Source organism: Lampris incognitus, chromosome 14, assembly GCF_029633865.1.
Source record: "Lampris incognitus isolate fLamInc1 chromosome 14, fLamInc1.hap2, whole genome shotgun sequence".
Taxonomy (NCBI): Eukaryota; Metazoa; Chordata; class Actinopteri; order Lampriformes; family Lampridae; genus Lampris; species Lampris incognitus.
Window position 1 is genome coordinate 32,603,042 of NC_079224.1, and position 20,696 is coordinate 32,623,737.

At 43.8% G+C, this 20,696-nt stretch overlaps 1 protein-coding gene across 1 annotated transcript in view; it reads right to left on the bottom strand.

Moving 5' to 3' along the window:
* pappa2 (pappalysin 2) overlaps window positions 1–20,696 on the bottom strand; it is a 125,654-nt gene that overhangs the window by 101,462 nt on the left and 3,496 nt on the right. The window contains exons 3-8 of the mRNA XM_056293861.1: window positions 19,949–20,181; window positions 18,706–18,933; window positions 17,153–17,751; window positions 9,579–9,727; window positions 2,376–2,515; window positions 1,760–1,913 (exon numbers count right to left, since the gene is read on the bottom strand). Coding sequence (XP_056149836.1) covers window positions 1,760–1,913; window positions 2,376–2,515; window positions 9,579–9,727; window positions 17,153–17,751; window positions 18,706–18,933; window positions 19,949–20,181 — 1,503 coding nt within the window. The remainder of the gene's footprint in view (window positions 1–1,759; window positions 1,914–2,375; window positions 2,516–9,578; window positions 9,728–17,152; window positions 17,752–18,705; window positions 18,934–19,948; window positions 20,182–20,696) is intronic.

A 20,696-nucleotide genomic window follows, 5' to 3' on the forward strand; every position in this document is an offset into this window, starting at 1 on the left:
TGAACCATTCATTCATCATTCAAGCCTTCCATTATAAATGAGACGTAGCAAATGAGACATTTTCTACATGTATTACGTAATGTCACCAGTAGGTACATTTAAACAAAAGGAACAACAGAACAGCAGAACGACAACACTATTCCATAGAAGCGCAGCACAACTCTTTTTATTGTGTGTGTGCTAGATTTTGAGAGCTCTTCAGTGCGTTCACCGCCAGTTATCTCATACGTGCGCAGACACACACACACACACACACACACACACACACACACACACACACACACACACACACACACACACTCACATTAACACGCACACCCTTAAAACAATCCTAAACAGTTATTTGTGTGACTTTGTATTATTTACATCACATATGGTTCTGCTTCCAGTGTGGGAAGATGGCTGCGCAAATTCGCGTTTGCAGCAGCCTCACCCAATGCCGGTGTTGGAAGATGGCAGTGCAAATTCACATTTGCGGCAGCCTCACCCAGTACCGTCCATGCAGTCTTTGTCCACGTCTAAGTTTGATGCCTGGGACAGTTGGTGCTGGATAGGCTGGGAGAGCGGGGCAGGCTAAGCTAACTGCTAGCCCATGCAGACCGGCAGTTCCAACATTCATCCTGGCTGGCGTTCATTCCCTTGGACAGTGATCTTTTGTTATAAGTGCTAGTTTGGATATGTGTGTTGTTGTAGTTTTTGGATGTGTTTTTGTCTGTGTGTTGTACTGCTGTCTGAATTGGTACATGAAATGAAATGACAAATAAAGTGTTCCTGATTCCTGATTAACGCTGACATTTTAAAATAGCGCTAAAATTAATTTGTCTGACTCAGTTTTTATCCAACCAACAACCCAGAAAAGCAAGATGACACATCAGAACTACTTTTATCAAATGATGGCTGCATTGGGCGTCCGGGTAGTGTGACGGTCTATTCCGTTGCCTTCCAACACGGGGATCGCCGGTTCGAATCCCCATGTTACCTCCAGTTTGGTTGGGCGACCCTACAGATGCAACTGGCCGTGTCTGTGGGTGGGAAGTTGGATGTGGGTATGAGTCCTGGTCGCTGCATGAGCGCCTCCTCTGGTCGGTCGGGGCGCCTGTTCAGGGGGGAGGGGGAACTGGGGGAATAGCATGATCCTCCCACGTGCTACGTCCCCCTGGCGAAACTTCTCTCTGTCAGGTGAAAAGAAGCGGCTGGCGACTCCACATGTATCAGAGGAGGCATGTGGTAGTCTGCAGCCCTCCCTGGATCAGCAGTGGGGGTGGAGCAGCAACCGGGACAGCTCAGAAGAGTGGGGTAATTGGCCAAGTACAATTGGGGAGAAAAGGGGGGGAAAATCCAAAGAAAAAAAAAAGGGGGGGGCAGAAAAAAATACATCTATTTGAGTATGTTAAAGGTGATAAAGCCTCCCACCTGCATCTCTCAGTTACACTTCTTTGTAATTCTACCTTGAACGATACCGCATGGGCAATACCAAGTGATAGAATACAAGGGAGACTAAGAGAAGAGTGGCGGGAGTGCAGAAAAAATATACTTTGCAGATTTTCATACTGATGAGGACTATAAAGTCAATTAAAAAAAAAATCACACATACAAAATATTTAATGTCTTACAACAGTTTATATACTTTAGATGCACTCACCCATTTAGCTGTGAGACTAAACGTCAGCTTGTGAGTGAGTGAGTTCGAAGACCATGTTCACGAAGTGCGTTGCATCTAAAAATGATTGTTTGGGAGGACATGGCTTATCCATCCTACCTGTATAACTCATGTAGTTGTTGTAGGGTGTGTTCTGATACTTGGCCACTCCACAGGTGTCGTTGACTGTCCCGGGGTCATGGCACACTTTGGACTTGGGTGTCGGGGCCGTGTCAGCACACAGGTCTCCTGTCTCCAGGGACGGGATGATCTCCTGTTATTAACATAGCTGTTGTCACATGACTAGCAAAGGAATTTGCTGAAAGATAATTGTAAATTGGGGTTGTTTTAAGATAATAGATAAAAGTATGGTAAATTCATGCCAGTTCATGGTATCAGTCAAAATAATAATAAAATTGGCTTGGCTGCAGGCGGGGCAGAGATAAAGTTAAGAAATCTTTTCTTTAATTTCTTAAATGACACGATTTTTTTTAATATTTATTTTAAATATACAAGTCCCCAATCCTCACTTAGACCACCTTATACAGCTGTAGCAGCTCCCTTTGTAAGACATCTGCCCACAAAATAGCAACAATCTACATTATATATCCTTTTTTTTTATTTTATTTTTTTTATTCTGAGCAATGAACAGGGAATGATTTGTTATCCAAAGGAAACTCTTAATTTTACACAACCTGCATGCATGGCAGAGTTTTGGAAATCCTAGTACTCCTACCTGACAAGGGTCATCGCAGGAGTCACGCTCGCTCACCCCTTTGAAGACATGGTACAATCCAAAGATGTGCCCCACCTCATGGACCATGGTGTCGTGGTGACCATCCGTACCAAAGTAGGAGGGGTTCAGCACCATCCCACCTATGGAAAGTGGATCACAAAGGAAACAAGGCTGTTGAAAGTAAAAAGAAATACAGACGTGTCTCTTGCCATCAGAAAACACCCCTTCAACTTGCTAATCTCTCCAGAGTCGTAGATTATTATAGAAATAAAGAATAAGTAGGGCGTCCAGGTGGCGTAGCGATCTATTCCATTGCCTACCAACACGCATCGCCGGTTCGAATCCCCATGTTACCTCTGGCTTGGTTGGGCGTCCCTACAGACACAATTGGCCGTGTCTGCGGGTGGGGAGCCGAATGTGGGTATGTGTCCTGGTCGCTGCACTAGCGCCTCCTCTGGTCAGTCGGGCGCCTGTTTGGGGGGGACTGGTGGGAATAGTATGATCCTTCCGTGCGCTACATCCCCCTGGCAAAACTCCTCACTGTCAGGTGAAAAGAAGTGGCTGGCGACTCCACATGTATCGGAGGAGGCATGTGGTAGTCTCCAGCCCTCCCTGGATCGGCAGAGGGGGTGGAGCAGCGACCAGAACAGCTCAGAAGAGTGGGGTAATTGGCCAAGCAAAACTGGGGGGGAAATACAAAATAAATAAATGAATAAATAAAGAATAAGTGATTGGAGAGTGCTGAAAATCCCCATTAAGAGTGAAGAGGAGAATGGGAGATGTTTATCCTTCTTTTTTTGTCTGTGATAATGCTATGTTCATACTATGTTCTAATTTGTCTGCATGCCACTTTTCATGACTGCAATTTAAATTGAATTAAAAAAAACACAACTGGCCTTACATCAAATACAATGATACTGATTCAAGAATCGAGTATCAGACACAACTACTTGTTATGCTACTATGTTTTCCTTCTCTATGCAACTTTGGGGGGCTAGTACTGCAGGCTATAAAATTCCGCCCAAGTACTGCGATATTTCTAACCATTTAAAAATGATGTAGACACATTTGCACTTCAAAACAAACCAAAAAAAAGAAAGCAGGAAAGACTCTTTGCTGCCACATATAGAGAAGAGTTCGTGACCCTGGAACCAGTCCAAGCCATTGAAAATGCACCCAAAAGATCTTGCTAGTGGAAGTCGGCTTTTTTTGTGTTTTCTGAAGAATACTAATGATACTATATCTGCAATAGACATGACATTGCTGGTTAACTAATTAGAAACAGCGCTTGTGTGGTGTTCAGTATTCAGCGGTGAAGACACTGTACAATGAAGACATTAAATATGAAGACATCAAACAAGGGGCCCTAGGAGACATCTTGTCATCCCCTCACTCCTACTAAACAGGGACAGATGTGCAGAACGAGGGACTTGAAATAAAAGTCATTCAAAAAATGGATCGGTGGAGGGAGAGTCGTTTATAATTCAGCAGTTTCTTTTCCGAAATAAGATATCCACTATTTGCACCAATGTGACATCTGACCCTGACGAAATGACTGGTAGTTGCTTGAAAAGGAAGACACCCATTGAATAATAAATTTAAGTCATTCAGCCTGACACATACAAAACAGCGACACTGTTAAGGATGTAATATTTTTTTTATTCGTGACTCCAAAATAGATTATCGTTAAATATTTATAGGCGGCGGGTCCAGACAGCATCCCCAGACGAGTACTGAAGTCCTGTGCTGAACTGCTAGCCCCTGTATTCACCACAGTTTTCGATCTCTCCCTGGCCCAGTCTGTAGTACCTACATGTTTCAAGAGGTCTATTATTGTTCCAGTACCAAAGAAACCAATCTAATCGACCTCAGCAACTACCATCCTGTAGCTCTCTGTGGTCATAAAGTGGTCATAAAGTGTTTTGAGAGGATTATTAAGGACTACATCTGCTCCTCTCTCCCAAGCGCTTTGGACCCCCTACGATCTGCTTATTGCCTCAACCAAACCACTGAGAATGCCCTCTCCCATATACTGCACACCACCCTATCCCACCTTAACAATGGGGGGGGGGGGTTATGTGAGAATGCAGTTCACTGACTACAGTTCAGCTTTCAATACCATAGTGCCCCCCAGACTGGTCACCAAGCTCAGGGAACTTGACCTGAACACCTCCCTGAGTGTGTCCTTGACTTTCTGACCAGTAGACCCCAGGTGGTTATGGTAGCTACATCTCCACCTCTCTCACTGTCAACACAGGACCCCCCCCCCCCCCAAGGTTGTGTGTGTCCCTGAGTCCCCTGCTCTACTCTTTGTACACACATGACTGTTTGACTCTGACGGCACAGTAGTGGTGGGCCTGAGCTCCAGCAATGATGAGAAGCTTACCTGGAAGAAGTGGAGGATCTGTCACAGTGGTTTCAACGTCAGTAAAACCAAGGAGCTTGCTGTGGACTTTAGAATTAATGAAAGCCACTTTATTCAACATTGTATTCTTACAACGAATTGTATTCTTACAAAGAATTTGTTCTCTGCATTTAACCCATCCTACTGTATAGGAGCAGTGGGCAGCTGCAGCACCAGGGGACCAACTCCAGTTCCTCTTTCCATTGCCTTGGTCAGGGGCACAGACAAGAGTATTAACCCTAATATGCATGTTTGGTTTTTTCTTATGGTGGGAGGAAACGGGAGCGCCCAGAGGACACCCACACAGACACAGGGAGAACATGCAAACTCCACACAGAAAGGAGCTGGAACGCCCTGGGGTTCAAACCCAGGACCTTCATGCTGGGATGCAACAGCGCTAACCACTGAGCCACCATGCCGCTCCTAAAGACACAGCAAAAGACCTACACCCCTCTCGATCAACTGTGTCCCAGTATGGAGGGTGAGCAGCTTCAGGTACCTCGGTGTTCACATCACTGAGGACCTAACATGGACACTTCACACAGACACTTTGGTGAAAAAGGCAAGGCAGCATCTTTATCACCTCAGACAACTGAAGAAGTAAGTATTGATGAGCGAGCCATGAACGAATCGTTCGAAACGAACGACTTTTTGCTAAGTCGGGAGTGACAACTCCTCGTCCCAATGAACTCGTTCACTTACTCGCCCCTCCCGCTAGCTAGTACCAACTGCGAAGACGAGGCGAGACATGTCATGATTGTGCAACTCTTATATTAATTGCATTTGTGGAAATGTGTCAAGTTAATTACTGTATTAACCTAGCCCTGTGAGAAAAGCAACCACTTTTGGCGCTTGTTTCAACTCACTACTTGTTCTCCCAGCCTGAGCTGAAGGTCTAACTTGGGCTGCACGAATCACTCACCAACAAGTTCCATACCACAGTCAGTAACCGTCCACGGCCCGTGAATTTTAATGTCCCTATTAGTAGTTTAGGGAATTAAGAGGGAGTGTCCTTCCTCAGAGTCGGCGGCACGGTGGCGCAGTGCCTAGCGCGGTCGCCTCACAGCAAGAAGGTCCTGGGTTCGAGTCTCAGGGTAGTCCAACTTTAGGCGTCGTCCCGGGTCGTCTTCTGTGTTGTCTGCATGTTCTCCTCATGTCTGCGTGGTTTTCCTCGGGGTGCTTCGGTTTCCTCCCACAGTCAGAAGACATGTAGGTCGGGTAAATCGGCCATACTAAAATTGTCCCTAGGCGTGAATGTGTGAGTGTCGGCTCTTTGATGGCCTGGCGGCCTGTCCAGGGTGTCTCCCCGCCTGCCGCCCAATGACTGCTGGGATAGGACCCTGCGTAGGATAAGCAATTTGGATAATGGACGGAGCAGTTTACTAATACTACTCAGCTCTGATTGTTCAATCATGAAATTCAACTGTGTAAATTCTGATTGGACTGTTATGCCGTTCTGATGGAACTGACGGCCGTTCACGTCTTTCAAGCAGAATGGCGGACCTTTTTTAAACGGAAACAATCATTTTAAATCAATACAATTATTTCTGCTATTTTAATATCAATATTTTGTATAAGAGCTTTACCCCATAGTATGAGCGTGTGTTGGTCAGCTGGTCTCACTTGTTACCGTTGGGAGTTCGCTGCTCCGCTCGTCTCTGAGTGACGGCGTAGAGTTTTCGCAATATACTTCCGGTTCGTCTCGCAAAGGTAATTAAATACTTGCAACCGCTGCCTTTTTTTAAGACGGACTTAAACTCTAGCGTGCGCGCCATAACGGTCCGTATACTGAACTCCTCAGTTGTGCATTTTCCTCGCACAAAGTCATTGGAGAAGGCGCGGCTGTGAAACAGTGGATAACATTTTTTGACGGCCACAACCCCAACGAAATGGCTCATTTCAGTATCAGAATTTGGTCCACTTGGTCCGATAACATTTGGAAGAAGAACCACGCGATTAAATTATTTTATCCCAGTCAAGTTAACGGAAGAGAGCTAAACCGGAAGTTAGCCGGCTCGGACGCCGACGGAAGCAAAGCCGTCTAACGCTGGTTCGCATGCACTGGGTTGTGGCTAGATGGGGTACAACCGTCAGTCCGTGGCTGTATCCCATCTAGCCACAACCCAGGGTCTGGACGACTGACTCAGTGACTCCAGTAACCTGAAAACCCGACTCTGTTTAGTGAGTGACTCATACAAACTCGAGTCAATAAAAAAAACTAGAACCTCCCATGAGTCCCATCACTGTTACTGTTCCTTGACGTTGAATGGAAGCCACACCCACCGTGGCCACTTGATCACACCCACCTACACTGTCCTGAATTACTCATACAGTCTATTTGCTCATTTGTACTTGTTTTGTATAGCAACTGCACGTTGTATATAGACATTTATTGGGATATACTTTCTGTATACTGTATACAAGCCGGAGGTAAGACGGGGATTCGATCTGGCGATCCCCGTGTTGGTGGGCAACTGCTATGCTACCCGGACACCCTTGCATTTTATTATTATTACTATTATTATCATTATTGCTGTTGTTTTTCTACTTCTCTTGTTGCACAGTTTTGGAGTTTGCCAAAAACCATTACCCTGTTTACTCTACTTGTACATGAAGTATGTAACAAATAAACCATTGAATCCTGAATCTTGAATATGTTGGGGGTTACATCCTTCAGCTGTGCCAGTTAAAACAGCTGCCTCTCTCTGCTGGTTAGCACCCACCTACTGTTTACAAGGTAGGGCTGAAGCTTAACTGAAACTGAGTGAAAACTTTACAACGCACATTTAAGTTGGTCTCATTTTTACACATTGCATACATGGGGACTTCTGTGCATGCGCGCGCGTGTGTTTGTGTGCGTAGGTGTCCGTCCATTCCAGTATGTTGTCCTTCCATCAAGATAACTTTTCAGCCATTAGAGACAGAGCCATGAAATACAAACCAGAAAGCTCAGGAGGGCTGTGGGAGAAAAATGATTCCATACCTAGCACTCTCTGTACTGGCTGCGGACACCGAGACACCATTAGAAGTTACAAGGCTTTACGTGTTCAGCAGGCACACTGGGTGTTGCCACCCTCTGACTGCCTTGTTTTCATTTTATTTTATTATATTTCATTTCATTTTTTTTTATTTGTTTGGAAACATCGCAGGTTCCTTTTAATGACGTGAGTGCATTTTCTTCGCGAGGGACCCATGAAACCCATTCAAAACACATTGTGGGGCTTAGAAAATGCACGAGTGTCTAAGGAAACGTTGGCCAGCTTTTGTTTTTCTTTTTCTTTTTCTTAAACATTCCTGTGGTCATGTGTATCTTGGGAAGTGGAGCATGACGCCGATACTGCCAGGTTTGGAAGTCTGATTCCCATTGGGGCCACCCATACCGAGAACATCCACCAAATGGCAAATGCGGCTAAATTTCTTAGTAAGAGGAGATATTTGCAGAGGAATGCACATCACCAGCTCATCAGACAGAAAGAAATTAAAGAGGGTGAAGAGAAGGAGCAATCACACACATGCACACACAATTGAATATACGCACACGTGTTGGTACTTTTAGATTTGTGAGGACCCATCATTGATGTCATACTAACCCCTATCACCCCCTAAATCTCATTTTAACCCTAACCACAACCTCATCCTAATTCTAACATTAACCCTAAACCCAGGTCCTAACCTGAGAACAGACCCTTGAGCAAGTGAGGATTGGCCAAAATTTCCTCAGATGCCAAGTTTGTCCTCACAAGAAAGGAAAGGTGGGCCGTCAAGGGTTGGACATTACAAATATAGGAATATGTGCACACACACATACACACACACACACACACACATGTATATATAAATGTATGTGTGTGTATGGTCACTTACACCAAGGACTTTTCTCTAAAAGTAATGAAAACTCGCCATTTTGAGGCTCCAAAAAACCACGTCGCTAAGGTCTATGGAGTAGCACCAAGTTGCACATTTTGCTTGTCACAAGTCCTAGTCTTTGTCCCTTGTGTGTGGTTTTGTGGTAGCTTTGTCCATATTGTACAAATATTGACTGTTATAAATATATTCTGCACAAGTCAGTTATCAAATTGAGATGTTTTTTTCCTTCTTTAAGAGCCCGGCCTAAAAAGACGTGGCCTGTTTCCCTAAACCAGAACCTTCTCTTCTATGTCTTCCCCGCTCTGTAACCTTCGCAGTACTTATGCTGGTACAGGAAGAAACAAAAGAATGAACTGCAGAAACAAATAAAATTTTGAAGAAAAAAAAATCGCTGGCAAGGAGGCTTGGATGGCAACAAGGGCACCGGGCCCTCTCTGCCTCTTGTTTGTTTTGTTGTTGTTGGGTTGATTAGTCTTTTCCAGTGGAAAAGAGCCTAATGATTGGAAGAGGAAAGAGACGCAATGTGCTGGGAAACCTCTGCCTTCTGCAACCACTCTCTCCATTTCATTTGGATACAGCCAAAGATGAAAAAAACAATAGACGGAGGGCCAAAGAGAGGGATGAGGAAGGACCGAGAATGAAGAGACAGAGTGAGCTGGGTCATATATATATATATATATATATATATATATATATATATATATATATATATATATATATATATACACACAGAGAGAGAGAGAGAGAGAGAGAGAGAGAGAGAGAGAGAGAGAGAGAGAGAGAGAGAGAGAGAGAGAGAGTGAGAGTGTACAACAGATTGATGATAAATAAAAGATAGAGAGAAATAGCAGAATACACAAAGGCACAGTTCTGTCATTTTTGATGTGGAATGAAAAGCGTTCACATGTGATAAGCGATGTAAACGAACTCACCCTGGTGGTTGAGGGCCTCCTTCGCCCACGGCCAGGTTGCAGCTCCTGCCAGCTCCTCACGGGCCGAGTTGTTTGCAAAAAAAACACTGAGCGTGTCTTTACCACTCAGCTGTAGCTCCTCTTTCAGCTCTTTCACACTGATGTAGGCCCTATAAGGAATAAAGGAACAATGGTATTATATACTGTGATAATGTATGAGACCTTGCTGCTGATAAATTGTAATTGAATTTGTCAACATTTGGTGATCTTTGAATTCATTTCAATCGAAATTGCATTTAAGGAATCTATTCAGCACGCGGATCGGTCAGTTGCGTGCGATCATGAATGCAATGCTTAAATAAAATAAGCAGGACCATATTACACGTAAAAACATAACCATAAAATATACTGAGCCTAGAGTTAAGTATTAGTATTTTTCCTTAGATCCCCAAACCATTTCTGTAGTAGTTCTTGATGGAACAACAAATAATAAGTGCACAAAGTATTAGGACCACCTGCTCTTTGCATGCAACAGGAAGGCGAATCCAAGGGGAAAAGCTTTGATCCCGTACCGATTTCATCTTTTTTTTCTGTCCACCTCGATCATGGAGGGGAGATGTAGATGGGGAGGGGGTGTTTGAAAAATGTGAGGTACATAAGGGAGCAGAGCTCAGTACTCCGAAGGTGGTCTCCACGTTCTGTACACTCGGCATAGGTGAAGTCTTCTGCAACAGAGAATTCGCCTCCATCCATCAACATCCATCTTTGCCTTGTATGAAACTTCCAACTCTTAGCTGTTTGAATTGGTCGGGGTACCTGAAACCGCGTACCCCACTCTCCCCGCCCCCTGCCCCTTCCTCTCCTCCACGACTGAGATAGATTGCCGTTGGGACACTTTGATGTGTGAGGCCGGCTTGTTTTTCCTTGGCCGGGGAGATGTCACATGTCATTTTTCTCCTTTGCTTTCATAGCTGGAAAGCTTTTGCACCTATCATCATCGGGCCCTTTTGGGTCTGAGAGACGGAGGGTCTCACGGACTGACCTATCCTTGCATGCCAGAAGGTTTGGCCTATTAATTGAACCACCTACTGTTTTCTGGAGTGTTACCACTCACTCAGAAAAAAAAAAAAGGAAAAAAAATAACCCAGCTCCCCGAATGCTCAGTGCGCATGCGTAAGTTGGCATGTGAGTGTCCTTGCATCTGCTTTACATAGCCTACAGGCTTTACTGAGTAAACAGACTCACCGCCAAATGTTGGTCTTCTGGTGTAGCTTTAGGTCAATGAAGCTCGATTATACATATTCAAAAAACAAACAAAACGAGAAAAAAAATACATACAATTGGATTTAACTTAGTTTAATGCATGAATTGTGGCTAACGCTGTGCACGTTTTGGTGTGTTCATGTCAAATTGGAAAGCTTGGGTTCTAAGTGTTTCTTGATTATTTTGATGTCATGTTTTATGTTGTGTATTTCTTAAGGAGAGAGTTTGGGTTTACGTGATTGATCAAGTTCAGCTGTGGCACCACGTTTTCTAGCATTACTTAATCATGCTTCAGTCACTACTTCACCCACTACTTCACCCATTTAAAATTGCCTTTTGGTGTTATCGTTTATGTTTTATTTCTCAGGGGGGGGTTAGGCCATTGATCAAGTTCAGCTGTGGGGCTTAGTTGACTAATATTACCTAACCCTGCCCAGGTCTATACCTCGATCCATTTAAGCGCACAAAATAGGTTATCAGATGCATATTTGCTCATTAAAAAGTCTCTAGCTTTGGCCCAGTGCCGCTCACCTGGTATCAATGGCCTAAAGGAAATATAGGTGAGCTTCTACATACATATAGAATGGCCGGTTTTGAGTCCCTTGATCCAACTGAGGGAAACAGAGCTGTGTGATGTGGAAGAAGAGGTGTAACGGTACCCTGCTATGATGGTATACCATGAGTTCAGAATATGAAATAGTACTATCTTGAACAAGTCGAAAGAAGAAGATTGGATAGTGACATGGAGGGCAGACAGTAGATGGAGGAGAAAGAGAGCGGTGTAACTTCCAACAAAGGTCACCAACCGGTTTCAAACCGGCGACGTTGCGACCATGTGGCATGCACTCTAACCATCCAGCTACACAGGCACCCCAGTGTTATCATAAACTTAACGTAATACCGTGATAAATCACGTGACAAACGCTTTTTCATGCAGATAAAAAATTTTTTTAACCATTACCCTACAACGTCTAAAAAACCCAAATTAGATAATGGAATTTTGGTGTCATTTAATGTTAACAGGCAATTCTTGCATTTTGTCTTGTTTACAACATGATTGCACACATGCAAACAGTATCCTCACATATCCCAAGTTAGTGCTACTCATTTGACAGCTTCTGCTAATTATCATTTTCTATAACTTAGCATTGTATTGTCTACATGCATGGTTGTTGATTTAAACATAATTGCAAGGAGCAAAATTAAGCAAAGAACCATAAAATAAACAGATTGAGTTGCAAACTTTGTGCAATGCATTTTTCGAGTTTAAAAACTGATACTATGGCATAATGAAAATTGTGATATTGAGTAGTATGGACGTAAACAGAGTCAATATCCCCCCTCCTCTTCGGCACACTACTGTGTACTTGTGATCTGGTGATGCTCACAGCCAAAGGCTGCCTATATGTAACCAATCTCATCTCCGGCATTTTACTCACTGAGTGCATTTGTTGTCAATAGGAATGTGTTTTGTTGGGCGCTTCGCCTGGTTGAATAGGGTTTTACATGGAGAGCGCTTTAGGGGAACCCAGCACTAGTTATGTTACTGAAACAGAGGTCAACTGAGGCCCCGTGCAGTATCCGTCACCCTTGAGTGTGTAATCACTTCTGACAGAGTCGACCACTAATGAGTTGACTCCTCCACTTCTGAGACTCAGAGGATGCTTCAGTGTAAGTCTGGGGCCAAGCTGGCACAAACACATGGCCGCTAGATGCTAGAAGAAGACATGAAACTCCTCTACTTGGGAATTGAAATAATTTTCATTTGCGGGTGAGTGAAAAGGCCCTTTTGAATCGACAGATATGCCAGCACGAGTGATGTCATCAAGGCTGTACATGTGCACCCTTTTTTTGAGTGTTGGTGAGCTTATTCACCTCTGTACTCTGATCAATTTGGAGTCGGATTCCAGAAATTGTGAAGTCATACATCACAATTACCAAGATTTACAAGGGCAAAGAACCAAAATATCTACCGCCGAGCAGTACTGATACTCTCACAAATAACTAAATTAAAGATAGCGATGACAATGGGACAATTGTTGTTGGGTTTTTTTTCTCTAAATTTACAGTCTTATCCAGGGATAGAGCTTTATTTGGGGACATTTCACAGAGAATTCGGGCTCTTGTTGAGTGATTTGATGAGGAGCTTTAAATCACACATGCATGAGAGTCCCATGCAAGTGAAGTGCCAAACAAGGTCAGATTCAAAGTTCTTTCAGGGGGGATATGGAAGAGCCGCCCAGAGTGCTCAGCAAACAACCACAGTGTCTCGGATTTGCGAACCAGCAAGGGAAATGTGTCTCCGCATTAATGGACAAAATGTCCTTCTCTTGCTCTCTCTCTCTCTCCCTCCTCTCCCTTCTCCCTACCTGCCTTATGCCCCCCTTCTCACCCCCCCTCTCCCTGCCTCATTTTTCCCTACCTCCTGTCTGCTCTCTCTCTCTCTCTCTCTCTCTCTCTCTCTCTCTCTCTCTCTCTCTCTCTCTCTCTCTCTCTCTCTCTCTCTCTCTCTCTCTCTCTCTCTCTCTCTCTCTCTCTCTCTCTCTCTCTCTCTCTCTTTCTCTCTCTCGCTCTCTCTCACTTTCCGCTTTCTTTCTTGTGATGCCAGAGTCTGCAGTGTACCTGGCCATCGCGCCAGCCCTGGCTCTCAACAACAAATCTGTGTCGTGACAGCAACTGGCTTTGGAGCCTCTGGCCTCTATTGGCCCTCAGCAGCTGCACACATACAGGGCCCCTCAATCTGATTACCTGTGCGAGAGCTCAGACGGAGGGGGGATATCAAAATCCCAGACCCCAAACATAAAAATGGTTTGCTCCTCCACAAATGCCAGCAAAGTGTCATCCTCACATTAATATTCCCTCTCCCCAAGGAACTCGTGAGTTGTGGTCCAGGGACACACACACACACACACACACACACACACACACACACACACACACACACACACACACACACACACACACACACACACACACACACACACACACACACACACATTTACACACCATTGTCAAGGGTCAGGGCCCTTCCAGAAGACCTCGGAATCGGTTTTTACGACGCTCAGCTCTCTAGTGTATTAGCCGTTCATGCTGTTTTTAGTGGAGGGTCAGAAGCATAAGGACAGAGGAGTCTGGCAAGATTCAGGGTAGGAGTTGCAACACTGTGTAGAAGTACACACACCACTATGAATTTTACCATCCATAATGTATCAGGGACATTATTCGGCTTCAAAGTTATATTCCTGAAGATTAACATGTAAAAAAATGTCCATTTTGACATTTTATACCGCTGACCTGTTTAAGAAAACCTGTGAACATCCAAATCGTGAATGCTTTAATATTGTAGTTGCTCATTTTAATGGTTACTGCTGGGTAGGACTTCCCCTGGAAAAGTCATACTGCGCATAGAGCGTTTAACGTCTTCAGAGAAGCAGCCAAATGTAGCAGAAGGCAGGTAGCAGCGAGTGAAGAAGTGAGCAGATGTGGCAGAACAAGCTCGTAAAAAAAATAAAGAAGCAGCTTTACCAACAGATACTACAACGGCCACCGCTAAAGCCCAGGTTGTTTGTGTTTGGCGTACAGGGGAGAGAGAGCTGACATAACAACAACAACATCGGCGACTCTCTGAATACAAACGGGAGGATGGCTGCTGGAATCTACCCCCAACATAAGGTAGGAAGACAACCCTGGACAGGTCATCAGTCTATCACAGCCTATAGTTTCCAGACGTTTCTCTCAACCTCCTGATCAAAAACAATGTCGGTATATTCCCCTCTTTTACTGCTGAGAATAAACCCAGCAAGCGAGCAAGCATCAAGAGGTCCTAAACTGGCTGTTTTGAATGGTGCAACCATAAAAGGCCTGTGCCAGTTGGCCAAAAACGACCACAAATCAAAAGGCAAATACGCTGTCTCTGCAATCCTTCTCTACTGCTCGACATTGCACTGTGTCCACTTCCAGTTGTTTATTGATAAATGACTGATGATTATGGGATTCTTGAAATCTCCCACTCGATGCCAAAGCTGTAAATTGCAATTGACTGGGACATAATAAGGGCCAAAGGAATACCACATTAGCACAGCAAAACTAAAGTGCTACCAACAAAAATAATTGTATTTGGGAGTCACACTGAAAAACATTTTCACAGTGGTAGAACAGTGTGATCCACCATACGTGGGAAGAGGATTGATGTTTTGAACCGAGCTACTTGTACTCCATCGAGTTAACCACAAATATGTTGCAAACGCAGATTACGTTTTCAGGTAAATATTTAAGTTCTGCATAATTCAATCATTTCTACCATATTTTTGAATGGTTTGTCCAATGGTATAAGTATCTGGGGGCAAAAATTGATGATAAGTTCACATTTGAACCAAATCCTGAAGCTGTCTGTGCAAAGGCCCATCGGCGCATGTACTTCTATTGGAAGCTCAGAAGTTTTAATGTTGATACCACATTTATGAGGATGTTTTACTCTTATTTTATTGAGTCTGTTCTAACCTTCTCTTTTATTTGCTGGTTTGGGTCACTTACCTTGAAAAACAGGATGAGGTTAGAAGGAATTATTAAGATGTGCAGGAAAATTGCAGGCACAAATCTAAATGACTTCTGCCATGTGCACAAAATCAGAGCCTCGAAGAGGACTCAGTCAATTCTTGCTGACCCAAGTCACCCCTTGTTCAGTGAGTTCAGGTTGCTTCCATCTGGTTGCAGATATAATTTGCCAAGATGCAAGACCAATGGATTCAAGACTTCATTTGTCCCCATTGCTAATGGCCTTTTGAATAACATTATGCAATTCTATGTTTCTTTGTGTGTTGATCGGTGTGTGTGTTGATTGTTGACGTTGATTGTATTTACTGCTGGCTGTGCAAAAAAATGCCCCTCTGGGAATCGTAAAGATTACCTTAACCTTGACCTTGAATTAAGTTACACCCCTGCAGCGTTACAAAGTAGGATTGATGCAGCTATGAACCACCATAAACTTTCACTTTTCCCAGATTACACTAGTGCTGCCAATGACAACAAAGTCAACAATACTAATAAAAATTGTATAAAAAAACAAATGAAAAAAAATTGCTGATTAAAATATCATTTTCATGTTCAGCTGTCACACACCGTGACAGCCCTGGGCATCAAGAGAGAAGTCAGTAATTCCAAAAATCAGCTCCAATCCTCGTGTTTTGTTATGGCATAGGGCAAAGCTTTTGGCTACAGTTTGAATTAAGAATCGTGTCTTTAAGAAACTAGCCAACCTCATGGCGAGACCTCATGCATGCTATTTGGAACTCTGCATGAGCTTGTCTGTCAGACAGAATGGAAGGCAGCTTCCGCTCCAGTTGTTTAGTAATAATAAGTGTGTACTTTGGCTTCTGATCCCTCCTTCCCTACTTCACAGAGCTCTCCAAAACCACTGGAGGAAAGTGAGAGTACCATTTTGTATGGCTAACATGTTGAGCGGTGCACTGAATGCTCCCCCTGAAACGGTGCAGCATGGGAAGACAGAAAGTGGCTTCATTTAGGAGGAGAAACAGTCACATAAGTGGCCTCTTGTGTGCACAGAGATTTTGAAGTGAGTCTCTGGAGCAGCATGTGCCCCTGTTGACCAAGGATTGAACCCTAATCTTTCTTTCTCTCCTGTCCCACCTGGTTTTCTGACTGTCATTATATATGTACTGTACATATGCATGTTGAGAAAAACACTGAACTTTCGTTTGTGCCCAGCAAAAACCTCCTAAAAGGTAATGCATTACTTTTAATTTATCATTAACCACTGTTTTACCCTATTACATTCAGTGCCTTGAAACGCATTATAGGACTAGTTACATTGTTTCTGTGTTAGCTGAACAAAAACTCTTTGAAGTGCCTCTTCCACGAGTTATGTTGGATATAAATCATAGTAGTCATCCCAGCGGCATATTTCATTTTAACGTTTGCCCTCAGGAGACTTGAGAAAAGTTTGCACCTTACTGAGAAAATCAACTGGAGCGATAGAAGAGCTGTCATCTTTAAAAAAGTGATCAGTTTAAAGCATAGCTCTAACTGCCAACGTGGTACTGCAAACCATCTAACTTAGTTTGCTGAATTTATTAACATTTATTTTTGATAATTGATTGTTATGAAACGAACTTTGTGTTCAATGCCGTCAGGTCTGTGTTCTGTCTCATGAGGAGGCAGCTGTGATAATCCAACACAGCTGCAAAGCAAGGTGCCACGGGCAAAGTGAAGAATTTGGTTCTGAATTCCTGTTAGTGGTCTGTATTCACAAACGTGGATACATCTTTATTCACCAATTAACTGACAAATCAAATGGATTGGATAATTTGCCTTACCTGTCTGGCGACTCAGGATCGAAGCAAGTTTTAAGGACGTCGGTGACCTCCGGATCACAGCAGTCTCCATCATCATAGTCATAGTGTATACTGTTACACTCAGGGTTACAAACCCCGTCCTGTCTCTTCCAGTTATAGCAGGGCCCAAGCCGGAGACAGTCCCCGCCATCATGGCCTGTCCTAGGGTGGTCGCACTCGGGATCACACTGCCGATTCCCAATCTTCCCAATCCGACAGTTGCTGAGGATGAACCTCTGCCGGAGGGAGGAATTTCTAACGGTGTTCACTGTGAGGTCCAGGGTGATGTTGTAAGGGCGGAAGGCCTGGGTCAGCACCTGGTGCTGCAGATCAATCTGGTCCTGGGTGACAGTTGGGTTTCCGCCATCATCATCGCAGAGGTTGACGACACGGTAGCGGACTCGCTTGGTGGAGCGGAACTGCCAGTGGCGGTTGTAGCCGAGTATGATGTCAGTATTGTCACAGAGCGTCAGCCCGCACGGCGTGGGCAGGAAAGGGGAGACGAGCTCCCGTTCAGGGATGGGGATGGTGACGATGGAGGGATAGAGGCCCACCTTGTGTGGAGTCCACAGCTCCCCCACCTAGGGGACAGAATCAAAATCAAGTGTTATTTCCTTGTTTCCTTTCATTTCAGTCACTTCATCTTACTTAGTAGTGGATTATAGAAGAAAAGGGCAGTCGCTTCTTAGAGCTGGACAATATATTGATACAAAATCAATATTGTGATATGAGACCAGATGTGGGATTTTGGCTATCATAATATGGTGATATAACTTAAATGTTGTTATTCTCTGGTCATATAGGCTGCATTACAGTAAAGTAGAACAATTTTCTGAACTTATTAGATTGTTTTAGCTGAGTGAAATGAACAATGAATGTCTCTACTTGCTTGGTCATCATATCCACATTACTAATGATCATTTCTCAACATTTTCTTGTATGCAAATAGCTTATGAAAGCAATGTCATCCTCAGTAGTTTGCCACATTATTGGTTTCGAGGTATCTGGTCAAAAATACTGATGTCTGATTTTGTCAATTTTGCCAAGCCCTAATACAAGAACTTTTGGTAAGAAAAAGAATAAGAGATAGTGACTTTGCTATGAAGAATGACTGAAAATTGCAGTTAGACTTGCAAATGATTTACTCTCAGGCAAAATGTTCATTCACAAAGGACATAACCTTGTACTGACAGAAACATACTGTCATCCAAGATTATGAAGGTTGCAGATGATTAGGGTTCCCTTTGGTTATTGCAACTATTTTTTTTCTATTATGCTGCAAAAAATGGCAACATTTTCTTCATTTACTTAAAGCAACAAAAAAAAATGCGAGATAAAAAAAGTGCAACCACTGAGTAGTGGGCAAGACAAATTGAAAAGAGATGATGGTGGGCCCTGTTATATTGTAGAAATCTATGGGGGCGCTTTTCAAAAAAATACATGAAAAAATAGGTGATGGACAATCCCAAGAAAGAAAAAAAAATTCTTAAAGAATTGGAGATTTGACAGTGTAGGAACTTATTGTAGCTAGTTACATCAGTGAAGTCCGCCCACAGAGCCAGAACAGACTCTCTCTTATCAATTTGCTGTGGCCTTCTGGGAAGATCCTTGTCAGAGCGGGCATAATCCCACAATGCAACGCCGCCAACGTGGCCCCGAAAACTTTGTCCATGTTCAGACTGGTTGCCACCGAGGAAGAGCGTCCTGCACGTCTTCATGAAGGAGCTGTAGAGATTTCCTGACTGGAGACTGCTCTCTCCCACCTGAGAGGAAAGAAAAGCAGAGGAGACCATATGGGAGGGGAGGAGAGGAGGAGTGGAGACATAGTTCACTCAATATAAACACATTATACTGAATTTAACGTAGTAAATCAGCAAAGCCAACTAAATATGACCTTAGATACACATTAAGGACTTCATTGCTGCTGACTGAACTAGAGCTGAACCATGTATCATTTCAGAATCGACATCGCAAAATACACATATGCAATAGTCAAAGGCAAACTGGGCCCATCAGTCATGTTAGGCTACATCTCTTAATGCAAGCTAGGAAAAGAAATCTAGCAAATCTAACTTTTTTGTGATGACGCTTGAAGAAAAACATTCTAATGCATCTGACAAATAATATAATTACATCTGATTTAATGACTTCTTGGACAACGGCCTTATTTCCTCCTCTGAATCACCCTAGCCATTGCTAGAGTGATCAGTTCTTTGAAAATGGAGCTGTGAAAGATAAAAAGTTGCATAGATTCTGTGAAACTATGTAACTTGTTTTGATTCTTTCATGTTGCAATATCCATCCATCCATCAATTTTCCAAACCGCTTATCCTGCTCAGGGTCATGGGGATGCCAGAGCCTATCCCAGCAGTCATTGGGCGGCAGGCGGGGAGACACCCTGGACAACCCGCCAGGCCATCACAGGGCTCACTCACACACACACACACACACACACACACACACACACACACACACACACACACACACACACACACACACACACACACACACACACACACACCTAGGGACAATTTAGTACAGCCAATTCACATGACCTACATGTCTTTGGACTGTGGGAGGAAACCGGAGCACCCGATCACAATATATCACAAAAATATCACAATGGATGGATTTTTTTTCAATATTGTTTACTGAAGAAAACAGGGTAGAAGTTGACATAAACTGATGCAGCACTGCAAAAGAACTGAGGCTGAGCTGAAACAAATGTAACCAAACAAAATAAAACAAAACAATGACCACACACCACAACTTACACACCTTTGCGCCATCAACATACAGGGTCATGTTATGGCCATTGTAAGTGGCCATTAGGTGCATCCATGTGTTGGCTCGGTACCGCTGGTGGCTGTAGATGATTGTGGATCTAACCGCTCGATCCGTGCGCAACATGAAGAAGTACCGCGCGTCTTCGGGTTTCCCAGGCTCCAAGGTGCGAATGCCCACTGACCACCCCTTCTCACTCAACGAGTGGGAACAGTTGTCAAACACACCTACAGGGAAAATGGAGAAATTAGGTGTAGAAAACACAGCACATTTGGGCATTATTGTGTGTGTGGGCAAAATGTTTCGCAAAATACGATCACACTGAAATAGCTCGTGATGAAAAAACAGTAGAATGAGGTGAAATTAAGGGTCATTGCTCTCGAATCAAAACAGGGAACAAGCACAGATGGTCCTGCCATCCAGAGAGAAAGATGTTGGGAGAAAGAAAGACAAAGAGACAGGTGAGCATGGGCAGAAAGATAGAGACAGAAAGGATACACAAAGCCAGAGACAGCAGAAAAATACAGCCAGGGGAAGGAGGATGGAGGTGCTTCTGTCAGCCAAGGCAGGGCGCTGATATTTCCAGCTGTTGTTGCAACCGACACACAGAGGTCCACATCTGCTGGCCAGATGTTGAACACTGGGACAGCGACGGGTCAGGGAACCCCTTCACCCTCCTTTATACTGTATGCGTGTGTGTGTGTGTGTGTGTGTGTGTGTGTGTGTGTGTGTGTGTGTGTGT